Source organism: Melanerpes formicivorus, unplaced genomic scaffold, assembly GCF_026170545.1.
Source record: "Melanerpes formicivorus ecotype bairdi unplaced genomic scaffold, bMelFor1.0.p_v2 SCAF_23, whole genome shotgun sequence".
NCBI lineage: Eukaryota > Metazoa > Chordata > Aves > Piciformes > Picidae > Melanerpes > Melanerpes formicivorus.
The window spans coordinates 4,273,222-4,287,618 of record NW_027142375.1 but is presented as its reverse complement, the minus strand read 5'-3'; the positions used below and the strand labels follow the sequence as shown (position 1 = coordinate 4,287,618).

Below are 14,397 nucleotides of genomic sequence, written 5' to 3'. Positions count from 1 at the left end.
GAGTAGGTGTTACTAAAATAATCTTGTTCATGCAGCTCAAAGCATGGTGTTGAGTTTCTATGGCAATGATGTTTCAGAACTCAGTGGCAAAACAAGGCAGCACATAGAATTTGGGTTCATGTACAGTCATTGACATCTGAAGTTTTACTGTTGGATTCTGTGGTTATTTAGAAGAGGAGAGAAGACTGCAACTAATTGTGAAGGTATATTTGAAAGATCTTTTGTGTGAACAGTTGTGGCAGTTTAGGCTGGCTGCCTCCTAAACTGAAGCCACAGAGTTACACCTCCAGTGTCCAGCCCAGTGGGTGTACACAAGCAACAGTGTATTGCTACCCATAAATCCTGCACCTTTGTAGATCTGATTGCAAAGTCATTGTCTTTTTCTTTCTTCCCTCTCTGCTCCCATGGGAGATACTTTTCCTATCAGGTAACAGTGGGGGAGTATCACAGGCCTCTTAGGGCTAAGGCCAGGATAAGAAGCAGGGCAGAGGAAGGCAGTTTCAGGCCTGGCCAGCCTGAGACCATCCTAGCAATGGCAGGGAAGAAAGAGCCCTGGGGGTTTTGGGTGTACCCCAGGTGGGAAGAAGGGATGTGTTGAGCTTTTTAGTGTGGTGTAAGGCAACTCTGTATGCTTTGGATATGCTCACCACCAATGCTTTGTAGCTGTCATAGTATGTTAATTGCTTTTCCATGTAAACCTTCCATCAGTATCCAATCCATTTGTGTATCATTCTTTTGCTCCTTTGGGGCAATAGAGCACCTGTCCTGCTCTAAACTGGGACAACAGTAAGAATGAAGACCCATTTTACTGATGAACCCTGCACTCTCACCACTAAAATGTGAGTGACAGCACTCATTATCAGTCACAACACAGCTGACAGATGAAACCTGATCATTACATTCCTCAGAGAGGCTGGAAGGATGCCATTGCCCAACAAAACTGCAATCAACATCAGGGAAAAGCGTGGGAAGCCTAGATGTAGGCACTGAACTCAAAGCTTGCCACCACCTGGGGTTGAACTGTAGCCGAAGCAGAGGTCTTCCTCCCACACAAGAAGTGCATTAGGCAGAGCTTAGTTAATCTGTTTTGAGCTCAAACATAAGCAATCCAATATACATAGCAGGTAAACAATGGTTAAGCTATTTGGTACCCATGGCCCAGTTAAATCAGTATTGCCATGGCTAGGAGAAGGTCTGAGGCACTTCTAATTGTACCCAAGGCTTAATGTTTCAGGACTAGCCTATAGGGCATGTGATCAACTTAGCAGCTAAGAGCCTTCTGTATGAACCTGAGCTTGGCACATGGTAGCTTTTGTTACCACAGACACCTTCAGCATAGGCCTTGAAAATAAGGACACAGGTTTGAAAGCAGCAGTCTCAGAACAATAAACAATTTGCTAATGGCCAACTACCGGTCACTGCAAAAGTGCCACTGTGAGACCTGGGAAGCCACTGGTTTTGCTTGAGGTAAAGCAGCAATGGCAAAGCAAAGGAGAAGATCAAAAGAGAACAAAATCCCCAAGAGATGGGGAGAAGGAGCTTTCTGTGGACTTTCCACACAAAAAGCCTGGATGAGCTTCCTCAAAAAGTGGCAGATAATCTGCTGATGGATTATTTGGGGACAAAATTACTGTTTCTCTCTGCAGTAAACCACTTTGAACTCCTTTTGCTCCCTCTTTTCATCCTATCTTTTCTTTTATGGAAGCAAGGCAACTAAAAGTGAAAAAAACAACCAACCAACCAAACCAACCTGCCTGCCCCCCCCCAAAAACACCACCAGAAAAACCCTCAAACCAAACCCTCCCCCCTCAAAACACAACAGCAAAAAACAACCCCAATGACAACCCCCCAGCATTGTAATTCCCTTATGAGCAAAGAAAGCAGCAGTTAGAACTGGAAGAGGGGTGGAGAGCACACAAACCCCCAATGCTCTCCCTTACCCCAGGGTAACAGTAAATGCTTCTCTACAGGCTCTGTAGCAGGACTTCTGGAAACCACATTCTTCCTTGCAAGAAAAGGAAAACCAGATCCCACTCAGTTGTAAGCCAGTCAAAGGATCAGTTCTACTAGAGACAGATACTTACAGCCTGTTCATTTCTCATTCCTACATACTTGATTCCAGCAGCCTGGGCTGAAACTGCGATTTCAATAACTGGAATGCCAACAACACCAAACATGTATTCAATATTCTGAAAATAAAGAAAGACAATATTAAAAGAAATAAAGAATTGGTTCAGGGGGGAAAAAAACCCAAAGAGTTTTAATAAGCACATGCCAAAGACAGTCATCCTAGCTACACACAGAGTCAAAAACCAAACTGTAACGGCATATATATCCACATAGAGGTTCACAGGCTACTGTGGGAACACACAGAGCACCCTCTGTCATTTGCAGCTCAGCATACTCTTAGTTGTGCAAACACTGGATTATGAAAGCCTCTAAGAAGTGGAACAATGCTGCAGTCCAGCTCTTCTGTCAACATGTTGAGCACTTTTTACTGCCAACTTTTTAGCTGGGATGTCTCTGCTCCATGATTGTCCTGTTTCTCAGCATGCCAAGTTTGTCTTCTATGAAAATTCCTCATGGTGGTACATGTCTTTCTGCTTTCACTGAAAAGCAGCAACAATAACAACAAAGGTCCCTGGGATAGTATTGAGCCAAATGAAACTTACAGATTCTTTATCATAGAATCAATAAGGTTGGAAAAGACCTCAAGGATCATCAAGTCCAACCTGTCACCCAACACCTAATGACTACAAAACCATGGAACCAAGTGCCACATCCAGTCTCCTCCTAAACACCTCCAGTGATGGTGACTCCACCACCGCCCTGGGCAGCACATTCCAATGGCTAACAACTCGCTCAGTGAAGAACTTTCTCCTCACCTCAAGCCTAAACTTCCCCTGGCTCAGCTTGAGACTGTGTCCTCTTGTTCTGGTCCTGGTTGCCTGGGAGAAGAGATCAAGCCCCATCTGGCTACAACCTCCCTTCAGGTAGTTGTAGACAGCAAGAAGGTCTCCCCTGAGCCTCCTCTTCTCCAGGCTAAACAATCCCAGCTCCCTCAGCCTCTCCTCATAGGGCTTGTGTTCCAGACCTCTCACCAGCCTCATTGCCCTCATTCAAGTGTCTCAATGTCCTTCTTAAACTAAGGGGCCCAGAACTGGACACAGGACCCAAGGTGTGGCCTAACCAGTGCAGAGTACAGGGGCAGAATGACCTCCCTGCTCCTGCTGGCCACACTATTTGTGATGCAGGCCAGGATGCCATTGGCCTTCTTGGCCACCTGGGCACACTGCTGGCTGACGTTCAGCAGGCTGTCAATCAGCACCCCCAGGTCCCTTTCTGTGTGGCTGCTTATCGGTACTGTCTGTATCTATATGCTTAATTACAACCGAACTACCTTTCCCGTGTTAATTACAACTGAACTACCTTCTCCTGATGACAGCAACGCAATTAGCGTTTTCGTGACAATTACAACCGAACTACCTTTCCCGTGTTAATTACAACTGAACTACCTTCTCCTGATGACAGCAACGCAATTAGCTTTTTAGTGGTAATTACAACCTTTTCGTGTGTCATAGGCCAAACTGTGTTTCGGTAAGACCCGTGTCCCTTCAGCACCACGTCAAAGTACGAGACAAGACAGCTTCGATACTTGTAAAGGAGGTGCGAGAGGCAGGTACGGTTGTCACAGGAGCAGCCGCGGAGGGCGGTCAGCACTGTTTGATGGTTAACGGAGGTACCGGGCGGGCCCGGGAAGGGGCAGGCTCTCAGGGAAGCACTAGGGAACGCTGCATAAGGGTCAGCGCCTCACGCCCGTCCACAGTAGCAGCGGGACCGAGCTGCTGCGGCAAGGCAAAGCCTCTTCACCGGCTCTGCGCGCCCCGCCGGGAGAGCGCCAGCGGCACCCAGGGTGAGTCGAGCCGCGCACGCTCGCGTCTCTGGAGCTCCGCGCACAGCCGTCATCTGAGCCGGCCCCCGCGGCCGCGAAATGTCCCTACCCGCTCGCCGTAGGGAACCTACTCTTCGCCCGCACTCTTACTTGAGCCTTGAGGGACTCGGCGATGAGCTGGGCCCCGCTGACAGCCTCCCCGTCTGCACTGCCGCTAGACGCCATCGCAGCTCCGTACAGCCCCAACCCAGGCAGGAGCTGCTGCCAGGGAAGCAAACGGAGAAGGACCCCCGGCCAAAGGTCGGGTACAATTGACTGGCACACCGCCCAGCCAATGAGACAGCGGAGGAGGCGGACCCAAGACCCGGGAATAGTGCCGCCCCCGATCCCCTCAGTGAAGGCTGAGGCAGCCTTCTATTAGCTAGAGCGGGTAATCAATCAGAGGCCGGAAGATCCCTGCCCTCCCCCCGCCCCCGCGCAGCCATAGGTCCGTGGCGGTGTGGAGCTGGAGCGGCCGCCAGGGGGCGAGGGCAGGGCGGCGAGCCGCAGCGTCTGGCGGCCAGCCTCAGCGTCTGGCGGCCGTTACGTAGGCGCAGCCCCGCCGCCAGCCATGGTAGTGGTGTGAGGGGTCTGGCGCTTAGCGCTTGGGGCGGGGGCTGGCGGCCTCACGGCAGCGGGGCAGGGCTGCGGGAGCGGGCGGTGCAGTCCCCGTGAGGCCGGGCTTGGTGTGTGGGATGCGGGAGGCACACCGCGTTGGTGACTGGGCCGGGAGCGCAACACTGCGGGTTGGTGGACTTGGGTTCAGAGATGGCTAATGCAGAGCGGGGCACGGTAGAGATGTGTTCTGCGTGAAGGTACCTGAGGTTCATGAGGAGAACCCGGAGCGCAGCGTGAGGCACTTAACCAAACCCCTACCTGAAGGATGCTGCGGCCCGTTTGGGCTGGCTCTGCGCATCCGTGCCGTGCCGTGCCGTGCCGTGCCGTGCCGTGCCGTGCCGTGCCGTGCCGTGCCGTGCCGTGCCGTGCCGTGCCGTGCCACAGTGGCGCTGCCCCTCGCCAAGCCTTGGCTCTGCTGCCAAGGGCGAGGCGTGCAAGCCTGACCGCAGGGCAGCACTCAGTTCATCCTCGCCCTTTAGGTTGGGTGATGCAGACCTCCCGATTAATTCTCGTGAAACGACAGGAGGGGCAGCGTGCTTTAAAACCTGAGGGTGAGAGACAGGACAGGAGAGCCAGATTGCACGATGCCTTGCACAGGGGATAAACGTTGTTCAGAAGAGGAGATGCATGATCCCTGTATATTGAGAAATCCCCTTCATAGTAAAGCACTCTACATGCTGCAGTGTGTCTCAATAAAAGCAGTATATGTGAGGGATCAGTGAAAAAACCCTGAATTTCAGTATTTTTACATCTTTATAGGGGCCACTGTGTGATATATTCTATGTATTGGAATGGTAGCAACCTCAAAATTGATGGATATCACTCAAAAAGACACAATGAATAGCAAAATTACTCTTTTGCCTAGTAATTATTACTGTTTCTATTACTGTAGCTTAACAGGCATTTGCTACTGATCACTTGAGAGGACCTGGACTAGTGCTGTGCTACTGGTGTTCTATAGGCTGTTGGATTCTTCTGAGCATAGAAGTGCTGAGAAGCAAGGGTATGTATTGCTTTTCTTTGTGTGTACATCTATGTACAGTGAAAGCTGACAAACTCCTACGTTTCTGAAGCTGTTGAAAAGTGACTGGAGGCTCTACTTAACAATACTCACAATTGGATGGTGCTGGAAAACTGAAAACACTCTGCACTGTGACTGGGGGGAAAGAGTTGCCTGAATCAGCATCCAAACTTAAACACCTTTTGGATGGCATTGTGACTAGTATACTGTGACAATAATACTGCTGTGGACTAGCTGTGTTTGAGTGAACTTACTGAAGCACAGAGAATTAGAATAGAATAGACCAGACCAGGTTGGAAGAGACCTTCAAGATCATTGAGTCCAACCTATCATCCAACACCACCTAATCAACTAAAGCATGCAACCAAGCACCCTATCAGGTCTCCTCCTGAACACCTCCAATGATGGTGACTCCACCACCTCCCCAGGCAGCCCATTCCAATGGGCAATCACTTTCTCTGTGTAGAAATTCTTCCTAACCTCCAGCCTAAACCTCCCCTGACACAGCTTGAGACTGTGTCCTCTTGTTCTGGTACTGGTTGCCTGGGAGAGGAGACCAACCTCTGCCTGTCTACAACCTCCCTTCAGGCAGTTATAGAGAGCAATAAGGTCACCCCTGAGTCTCCTCCTTTCCAGGCTAAGCAACCCCAGCTCCTTCAGCCTCTCCTCACAGGGCTGTGTTCCAAACCCCTCATATCTGCCAGGCAAAAGACCATATAAATCACAGGCAAGAGACAGAAAAAGATACTAATAAATTACAAAGCAGTTCATGAAAACTTCTTGAAAAGTCACAGCTCTGGTGACCCTAAACTAACTTCCCTTCAAGGAAGGGATGGTGTAGCACTTTCCATTAGGGAAAGAAAACATGGCTGAGACTTACTTGGGATTCTTGGGGCTGAGGAAACCCTGATGGTATCTTAATTTTGGCTGGAAAGATCACTATCCCCAAGGCCAGCTTTGGTGCTCGTCACAGCTCTCCTTGTTGGCAGCAATCTGTTAGGTAGCAGGGTTCTGCTGTTGAAGATGTCACATGGGGGAAGGGCATTAGGGAGTGCTCACCAGGGCTCAGTCATCACAGTAAATCACAAGCAAGGGTAAGGACTCAAAAGGAACAATTTTAGTTACTAAATCATTTCAGTTGGCTCAGGTTCAAGCCAGGTGGGATTGTGTAGCTGGATGGTCAGGACGTCCTCTTGTGTGTCTAAAGAAGGCTACATGGGGAGTCCATGTTGGAGAGAGTGCCTCAGACTTCTGGACTTCTTTTTTTTTCAGTATGAAGAGCTCATTACTGCCAACTTTCCACATTTTGTATGGATTTTTTGCTCTGTAGGTTTTTATTATGAAAGCATTTTCCACCACAGCTATCTGTGCTGTGTAGGAGGGATGCAGACATGAATTGTTCTCAGCATTTGTGTAAATGCTGAAAAGGGCTGCACTGTATGAGACATGAGTCTGCTGGGACAGAGTGAATCCATAACCCAGCAGGAGGGGCATTTTCATGACTGAAAGACAGATAAATGCAAGAGCAGTATCTAGTGGTGGTGAATGGTGCCACATCCAGCTGGTGGCCAGTCACCTGTGGCGTCCCCCAGGGATCAGTGCTGGGCCCTGTGCTCTTTAACATCTTCATTGATGATCTGGATGAGGGGATTGAGGCAGTCATCAGCAAATTTGCAGATGACACCAAGTTAGGAGCAGATGTTGGTCAGTTAGAGGGTAGAAGGGCTCTGCAGAGGGACCTCAACCGACTGGACAGATGGGCAGAGTCCAACAGGATGGCATTCAACAAGTCCAAGTGCCAGGTGCTGCACTTTGGCCACAGCAACCCCATGCAGAGCTACAGGCTGGGGTCAGAGTGGCTGAGAGCTGCCAAACAGAGAGGGACCTGGGGGTGCTGATTGACAGCTGCCTGAACATGAGCCAGCAGTGTGCCCAGGTGGCCAAGAAGGCCAATGGCATCCTGGCCTGCATTAGGAATAGTGTGGCCAGCAGGAGCAGGGAAGTCATTGTGCCCCTGTACTCAGCACTGGTTAGGCCACACCTTGAGTCCTGTGTCCAGTTCTGGGCCCCTCAGTTTAAGAAGGACATTGAGACACTTGAAGGTGTCCAGAGAAGGGCAACAAGGCTGGGGAGAGGCCTTGAGCACAGCCCTGTGAGGAGAGGCTGAGGGAGCTGGGGTTGTTTAGTCTGGAGAAGAGGAGGCTCAGGGGTGACCTCATTGCTCTCTACAACTACCTGAAAGGTGGTTGTAGCCAGGAAGGGGTTGGTCTCTTCTCCCAGGCAGCCAGCACCAGAACAAGAGGACACAGTCTCAAGCTGTGCCAGGGGAGGTTTAGACTCGAGGTGAGGAGAAAGTTCTTCACCAAGAGAGTCATTGGTCACTGGAATGTGCTGCCCAGGGAGGTGGTGGAGTCACCATCCCTGGATGTGTTCAAGAGGGGATTGGATGTGGCACTTGGTGCCATGGTCTAGTCATGGGGTCTGTGGTGACAGGTTGGACTCAATGATCCTTGAGGTCTCTTCCAACCTTGGTGATACTGTGATATTTTTGGCAGTTGAGTTCTGCTTTTACTTGCCTACCAAATCCAAAGTTCAAGCAATGGTAGGAAGTGCTGCTTCTAAATGCATCCCCCATCAACAGATGGGGGGGGAGAAGCTGCACATTTGCAAGGCTGCTTTTAACTCTTCCCAAACATGGTTTTGATATCTGCTGCAATAATCTATAAATGAATGGCTGCCAAAATTACTTGCAAAGGGAGACCAAGCCAAGAAATCATTAGAACTATGCATGAAGCTGTTTAAGCAGGACAGAGTTATCATCAGTGTAGGTTAGCATCAATGTAGGTGTATTTAGGGTTTGGAAACAATATGCTCATGGTCACTCAGGAATTGAGGAACACCACACTCAGTTCAGACACTGCTAAGTGTCTGAGTTACACTCCATATTTAATAACCAGTTGAAATTCCTGGCATGGCTTAGTTGCTCAGCTTCTCCCCTCTCCCTGTTTTTCCCCTCCCCCTAGATTTATGGCATACACCATGGTGTGTGTGTACTGGAAGCTGTCTGTCTGGTTTTTTTGCTACCAAGCTGTCTCTGCAAGAGTTAAGAAGGAAGGACATTATGTTGCTGCTGTGTATGAACACGAGTCCATCCTCAGTCCTGCCCCAGAAGCTCTGGTTGATCGACAGTCTGCGCTGGAACTCATGGGCAGGAACCTGGACATCTATGAACAGCAGGCAGCGGCTGCTGCCAGACAGGTATGCCACAGCTCAGCAGCAGTTGCATGTGTCCTATGGATATATATAGAGAGAGAGGAGGTGCTATTTGAGGATCATCTTTCCCATTTGTGTTCCCAGGCAACTAAAGCCATATTTAAACACATAACTATGGGCTGGGTTTTCAGACATTCTGACCTGCCAGCAGCTCTGGAAAAAACAATGATAATCAGGCCAGTTAGCAGCTTGCCTGACTGGGGTTCTTCCAAGCTTGGAAGAGCATCCCTATAGCTAGTTAGCATAAGGAAGGCAGCTTTCTGCTTTGGTTGAATACCTGGCTCCTTTCTGTTGTCTTAAATGGAGTGGGTTTTATTGAAAGATTGTCTTACAGGCAGCTGCCTTTGGGTTTGACTTTTTCCTCCCCCTTCCAGTGCTCTCAATAGAGATTCCAGAATGATTCTAACAACTGAGAAAGTTAATAGTGGAACATTCATCTCTAAAACATTTAACAACTTCATGGAATTAAAAGTTTTCCATTCCCTTCCCCTATTATCCATGGGATGGTCCTCAGGCTAAATATGTATAGAGGAGAGGGATAGGCATAAGAACAGCCTCCTTTCCTTCCCTCTCCAAGAAACCCCACAGCTGGCTGTAGTCAGAGGAAGCAGGCATGGCTGTCCCTTTGCAGAGAATAAGGAACCTGCAGGTTTCACAATTCTGGAACAGAAGAACTAATTACTTTATATCATTTGAAAAAGGAGTTGGCTTTTCTGTTGGTTGTTTTCTGGGTTTTGTTTGGCTTTTTTTTGTGTGTGTGTATTTTGTTGAGGGGTTTTTGTGTGTGGTTTGTTTCATGCTGGTGGGTGGTGGGTTTGGGTGTTTTTTTGTTCATTTGGGTTTTTTTTTTGGGGGGGAATGATGGCTGGGCATCACAGTCCAGAAGCATAAAAGCTATTTTTATGCAGTACTGCATCTAACACATAAATTACCCCAAAGCCAGATAACACATCTGAGCTGACACATTTGAACAGCCACAGGAATTTGATGCCCTATCTGATTTAAGAGGAATCCACTATATGGTTAAGAACAGATCTCCCTGAACTTCAGGTAGAAACCATCTAGTTCTGACATGGCTGCATCTCTGCCAGATTCTCCATTGCTTCCACAGCCAAGATGTTTCTGAAAACCATACTTCCAGCACTGTATACAACCCAATGTGATGATGGGACTATACAGCCTGATAGGACTATACAGCCTGATAGGACTACACAACCCAATATGATGACAGGACTAGGGGGAGTGGAACAAAACTAGAAATGGGTAGAATAGAATAGACCAAACCAGGTTGGAAGAGACCTTCAAGATCATTGTGTCCAACCCATCAACCAATCCAACCCACCCAAACAGCTAACCCATGGCACCAAGCACCCCATCAAGTCTCCTCCTGAACACCTCCAATGATGGTGACTCCACCACCTCCCCAGGCAGCCCATTCCAATGGGCAATCACTCTCTCTGTATAGAACTTCTTCCTCACATCCAACCTAAACCTCCCCTGGCACAGCCTGAGACTGTGTCCTCTTGTTCTGGTGCTGGCTGCCTGGGAGAAGAGACCAACCTCTGCCTGTCTACAACCTCCCTTCAGGTAGTTGTAGAGAGCAATAAGGTCACCCCTGAGTCTCCTCTTCTCCAGGCTAAGCAACCCCAGCTCCCTCAGCCTCTCCTCACAGGGCTGTGTTCCAAACCCCTCACCAACATCGTTGCCCCTCTCTGGACTCGTTCCAGCAACTCAACATCTGATTCCATGACAATTCCCAAAGCTCACAGCCCCAAGACCCAGGGGTTTTGACAGAGAAGTTACCTGGATGTTACGAAGAAGTTCTTTCCCAGGAGGGTGGTGAGACACTGGCACAGGTTGCCCAGGGAGGAGGGGGAAGCCTCATCCCTGGAGGTTTTTGCAGCCAGGCTGGATGTGTCTCTGGGCAGCCTGATGTAGTGTGAGGCATCCCTGGCCACGGCATGGGGGTTGGAACTCGATGATCCTTGAGGTGCCTTCCAACCCTGACAATTCCATGATTAATCTGAAATGGCAAGAATTATTCTTAAGAAAATAGATTTACACTGACCTGTAAGCCTCATCACAAAAATCTCATTGTTTCACTGCTTAAGGGTGAAGCAAGTGCCTGGCTGCATGTTGTAAATGCCACCCGGGGCCCCTGGTCTGATGTATGCATCCCCCTCATACCTGCCATGAGAAAAACTGTCTGAAATAGAATCATAGAAGCAATAAGGTTGGAAAAGTCCTCAAAGTTCATCAAGTCCAACCTGTCACCCAAGACATAATCATAATCCTGGAAAAAAAACCCTAAGACATCACCAATGTTGCACCTAAATGATGTCATTCTCATGACTGGTGCCTGGATAATAGTTTCCCAAGCATATGGATGCAGTCTCCCCTTATTTGCATGCCCTTTAAATAATGCCAACTGGGTTAATTTTTCAAGCTAAAGACATGTGTCAGGTTAAATAAGATTTAAACACACAGGTTTGTCTACTGTGCAGTCAAAGAAAGGATACTTGCCAACTACATTCCTGTCAGAACATGGTTGGGTTCTCCATAGCTGTCTTCAGCTCTTCTTACCCACGAGGTTCCATTACTCCTTTTATGTTTATGTTGGGTCAGCTATGCCTACAGCACCTCTTTGTTTCATGTGCAGGGGGCACAGATCATTGTTTTTCCTGAGGATGGAATCCATGGCTTCAACTTCACCAGAAGCTCCATTTACCCTTACTTAGACTTTGTTCTGCACTCGGACTCTGTGAAGTGGAATCCCTGCCGGGAGCCCTATTTGTTCAACGACACAGAGGTAAGTGTAGGAGTGGCTTCTGCAGAGAGGTGGAATGAATGCCAGATTTGTGCTCCAAGTAGGAAAATAGCTCTAGTAGGTTGTTTGGGGAAGTAAGCAAGATGTTTAACAACTTGAAGTCACATGCTCTCAGTTTATGCTGGTTTCATTCTTAGCAGAGGAGGGGTTTGTTCTCCATGGGACAGCAATTTGCCCTTGTGGCCAAGAGGGCCAATGGAATCCTGGGGTGCATTGAGGGGAATGTGTCCAGCAGATCCAGGGAGGTTCTCCTCTCCTGCTACTCTGCCCTGGTGAGACCTCACCTGGAATATAGTTCTGGGCTCCCCAGTTCAAAAGGGAAAGGGATCTGCTGGAGAGAGTCCAACAGAGGGCTACCAGGATGATGAAGGCACTGGAGCATTGCCCTCTGAGGAAAGGCTGAGAGCCCTGGGGCTGTTTAGTCTGGGGAAGAGAAGACTGAGAGGGGATTTGATAAATGTTTCTAAATATCTGAGGGCTGACTGTTAATAAGGAGGGGACAGGCTCTGCTTAGTTGCACCCTGGGATAGGACAAGGGGCAGTGGATAGAAACTACAGCACAGGAGGTTCTACCTTAACATTCTTCACTGTGAGGGTCACAGAGCACTGGAACAGGCTCCCCGGAGAGGTTGCGGAGTCTCCTTCTCTGGTGACTTTCCAGACCCATCTGGATGTGTTCCTGTGCACCCTGTGCTAGATACTATGATCCTGCTCTGGCAGGAGGGTTGGACTCAATGATCTCTGGAGGTCCCTTCCAACCCCTAACATCCTGTGAGCCTGTGTAAATAGTTAAGAAATTCTGCAGTTCCTTGGTGGTTTGGCTTTCTGACACCACAAGGTGAGTTCAAAGCAGGAGCTTTCAGCAGGCACACTTGTAGCTGCCACAGTAGTTTGAGTTTGAACACATCTGGGAACTGACACAGGCCACTGAAAGAGACTCTTGGCTCTCCTGGTGGTGCTCTGCTCCTCTCGGCCTGACCAGCAGCCTCGGCAACCCCAGCCCAAGGGCCTGCCCAAGGAACAGTTGTGTTTATTCCACAACCCAACCAGTATTGTCGTGCAGATGAAACCAGAACAGGCAGGAAGGCCACACAAAATTGGCACACTTGAGAAGCAGTTATTGTAGCTGAGTTTAACCCCTTTGCATAATGTGAAAATCCTCATCATTTGGAAGCTGCTAATGGAGTCCTAACTGCTGAAGTCAAATCTGTTCCTCCGTGCCATGAAATGCCCAAAGTTTCCCATTCTGCTCTCCAGGTTCTTCAGCGTCTGAGCTGCATGGCACTGAAAAACCAAATCTTCCTTGTGGCAAACCTGGGAACAAAGCAGCCCTGTGAGCAGCCTGACCCTCACTGCCCACCTGATGGGAGGTACCAGTTCAACACCAACGTGGCGTTCGATGACGGTGGCGTGCTGGTAGCCACATACCGCAAACACAACCTCTACTTTGAATACGCCTTTGACACTCCTCCAGAGCCTGACTATGCATCCTTTGAGACTCCTTTTGCTGGCAGGTTTGGCATGTTCACTTGCTTTGATATACTCTTTTTTGAGCCTGCAGTGAACCTCATCAAGCAACACAACGTGAAACAAATTGCCTATCCAACTGCCTGGATGAACCAGCTGCCACTCCTGGCTGCTGTAGAGTTTCAACAGGCTTTTGCAACAGCTTTCAACATCAATGTCTTAGCAGCCAATATCCACCACCCTACCTTGGGCATGACAGGGAGTGGCATATACACTCCAGTCAAGTCATTCACCTACCACAACATGGAAGGTTATGGTGGTAAGCTCATAGTAGCAGAAATTCCTGTGGTTGCCACAGATGGTGAAACCAATCCGGACAGTAGTGAAAGATTCAGAGAGAGCTTACATCACTCATGCAAGACTTCTACAAGCACCTCCCTGGATGATCAAGTTTGCTTTAAGGAGGAAGAAGAGAGCCCCAGCAGAGTATCAGAAACAGGAAAGGAACAGTTACCTCCCCTGTTTTATGCAGAAATGATGTATGACAACTTCACTTTTGTTCCTCTGTGGGGGGAAAAAGGAGAGCTCCAGGTCTGTGCCAATACCCTTTGTTGTTACTTAAATTACCAGAAAGCTCTTCCAACTGATGAACTCTATGCTCTGGGAGTGTTTGATGGGCTCCACACAGTGCATGGCACCTACTATGTCCAGGCCTGTGCCTTAGTTAAGTGTGGTGGCCTCAGCTTTAGCACTTGTGGACAGGAGGTTACAGACGCCACTGCTCTGATAGATTTCCAGCTCTGGGGAAATATGAGTACCCCTTACATCTTTCCTTTGCTGCTGACATCTGGTATTACTTTGGACTTTGCTGATCACAGGGGCTGGAAAAACAACCACTATTTCATGAGCAAAAATAACACATCTTCTGGCCTGCTGACAGCTGCTCTCTACGGACGGTGGTATGAAAAGGACTAGCACAGACAGTTGAAGAAGAAGACAACAGCCCCCATGTTCAGAGCCCACACCTTCATGTGAACTGCTGAACATCTGCACTTCCTAGAGCTTTGGGTACATTTATTACATGACTGCTCAGATTCCACGTTTGAAATGATGAGGGAAGCACTTAAGAGGCTGTAAGTACAGCCTGTACCTCGGCAGCTTAGGTCCTGCCAGGGGTAAAAGCCTTGCAGAGTTCAAAGGCTTGGTGCAACGTGCTGAGATGTTCTGCACTGGGAAAATAACATGTCTCATTTAAACTGA

General features: G+C 48.8%; 2 protein-coding genes across 3 annotated transcripts in view; one reads left to right on the top strand and one right to left on the bottom strand.

Annotated features, from left to right (window-relative positions):
- The window catches only part of HACL1 (2-hydroxyacyl-CoA lyase 1), a 25,870-nt gene extending 21,672 nt beyond the window's left edge, over positions 1-4,198 (bottom strand). The window contains exons 1-2 of the mRNA XM_068152355.1: positions 4,043-4,198; positions 2,085-2,189 (exon numbers count right to left, since the gene is read on the bottom strand). Coding sequence (XP_068008456.1) covers positions 2,085-2,189; positions 4,043-4,117 — 180 coding nt within the window. The 5' untranslated portion in view covers positions 4,118-4,198. The remainder of the gene's footprint in view (positions 1-2,084; positions 2,190-4,042) is intronic.
- Positions 3,826-14,397, top strand: BTD (biotinidase). Of its 2 annotated transcripts, none has more exons than XM_068152357.1 (5): positions 3,826-3,913; positions 5,442-5,552; positions 8,594-8,828; positions 11,503-11,652; positions 12,928-14,397. In XM_068152357.1, the coding sequence occupies exons 3-5, from the start codon at positions 8,598-8,600 to the stop codon at positions 14,110-14,112; spliced, it is 1,566 nt and encodes a 521-aa protein (XP_068008458.1). In that variant the 5' UTR covers positions 3,826-3,913; positions 5,442-5,552; positions 8,594-8,597; the 3' UTR covers positions 14,113-14,397. The 2 variants fall into 2 exon arrangements, with proteins under 2 accessions (XP_068008458.1, XP_068008457.1); XM_068152356.1 differs by lacking the exon at positions 3,826-3,913 and adding an exon at positions 4,419-4,505.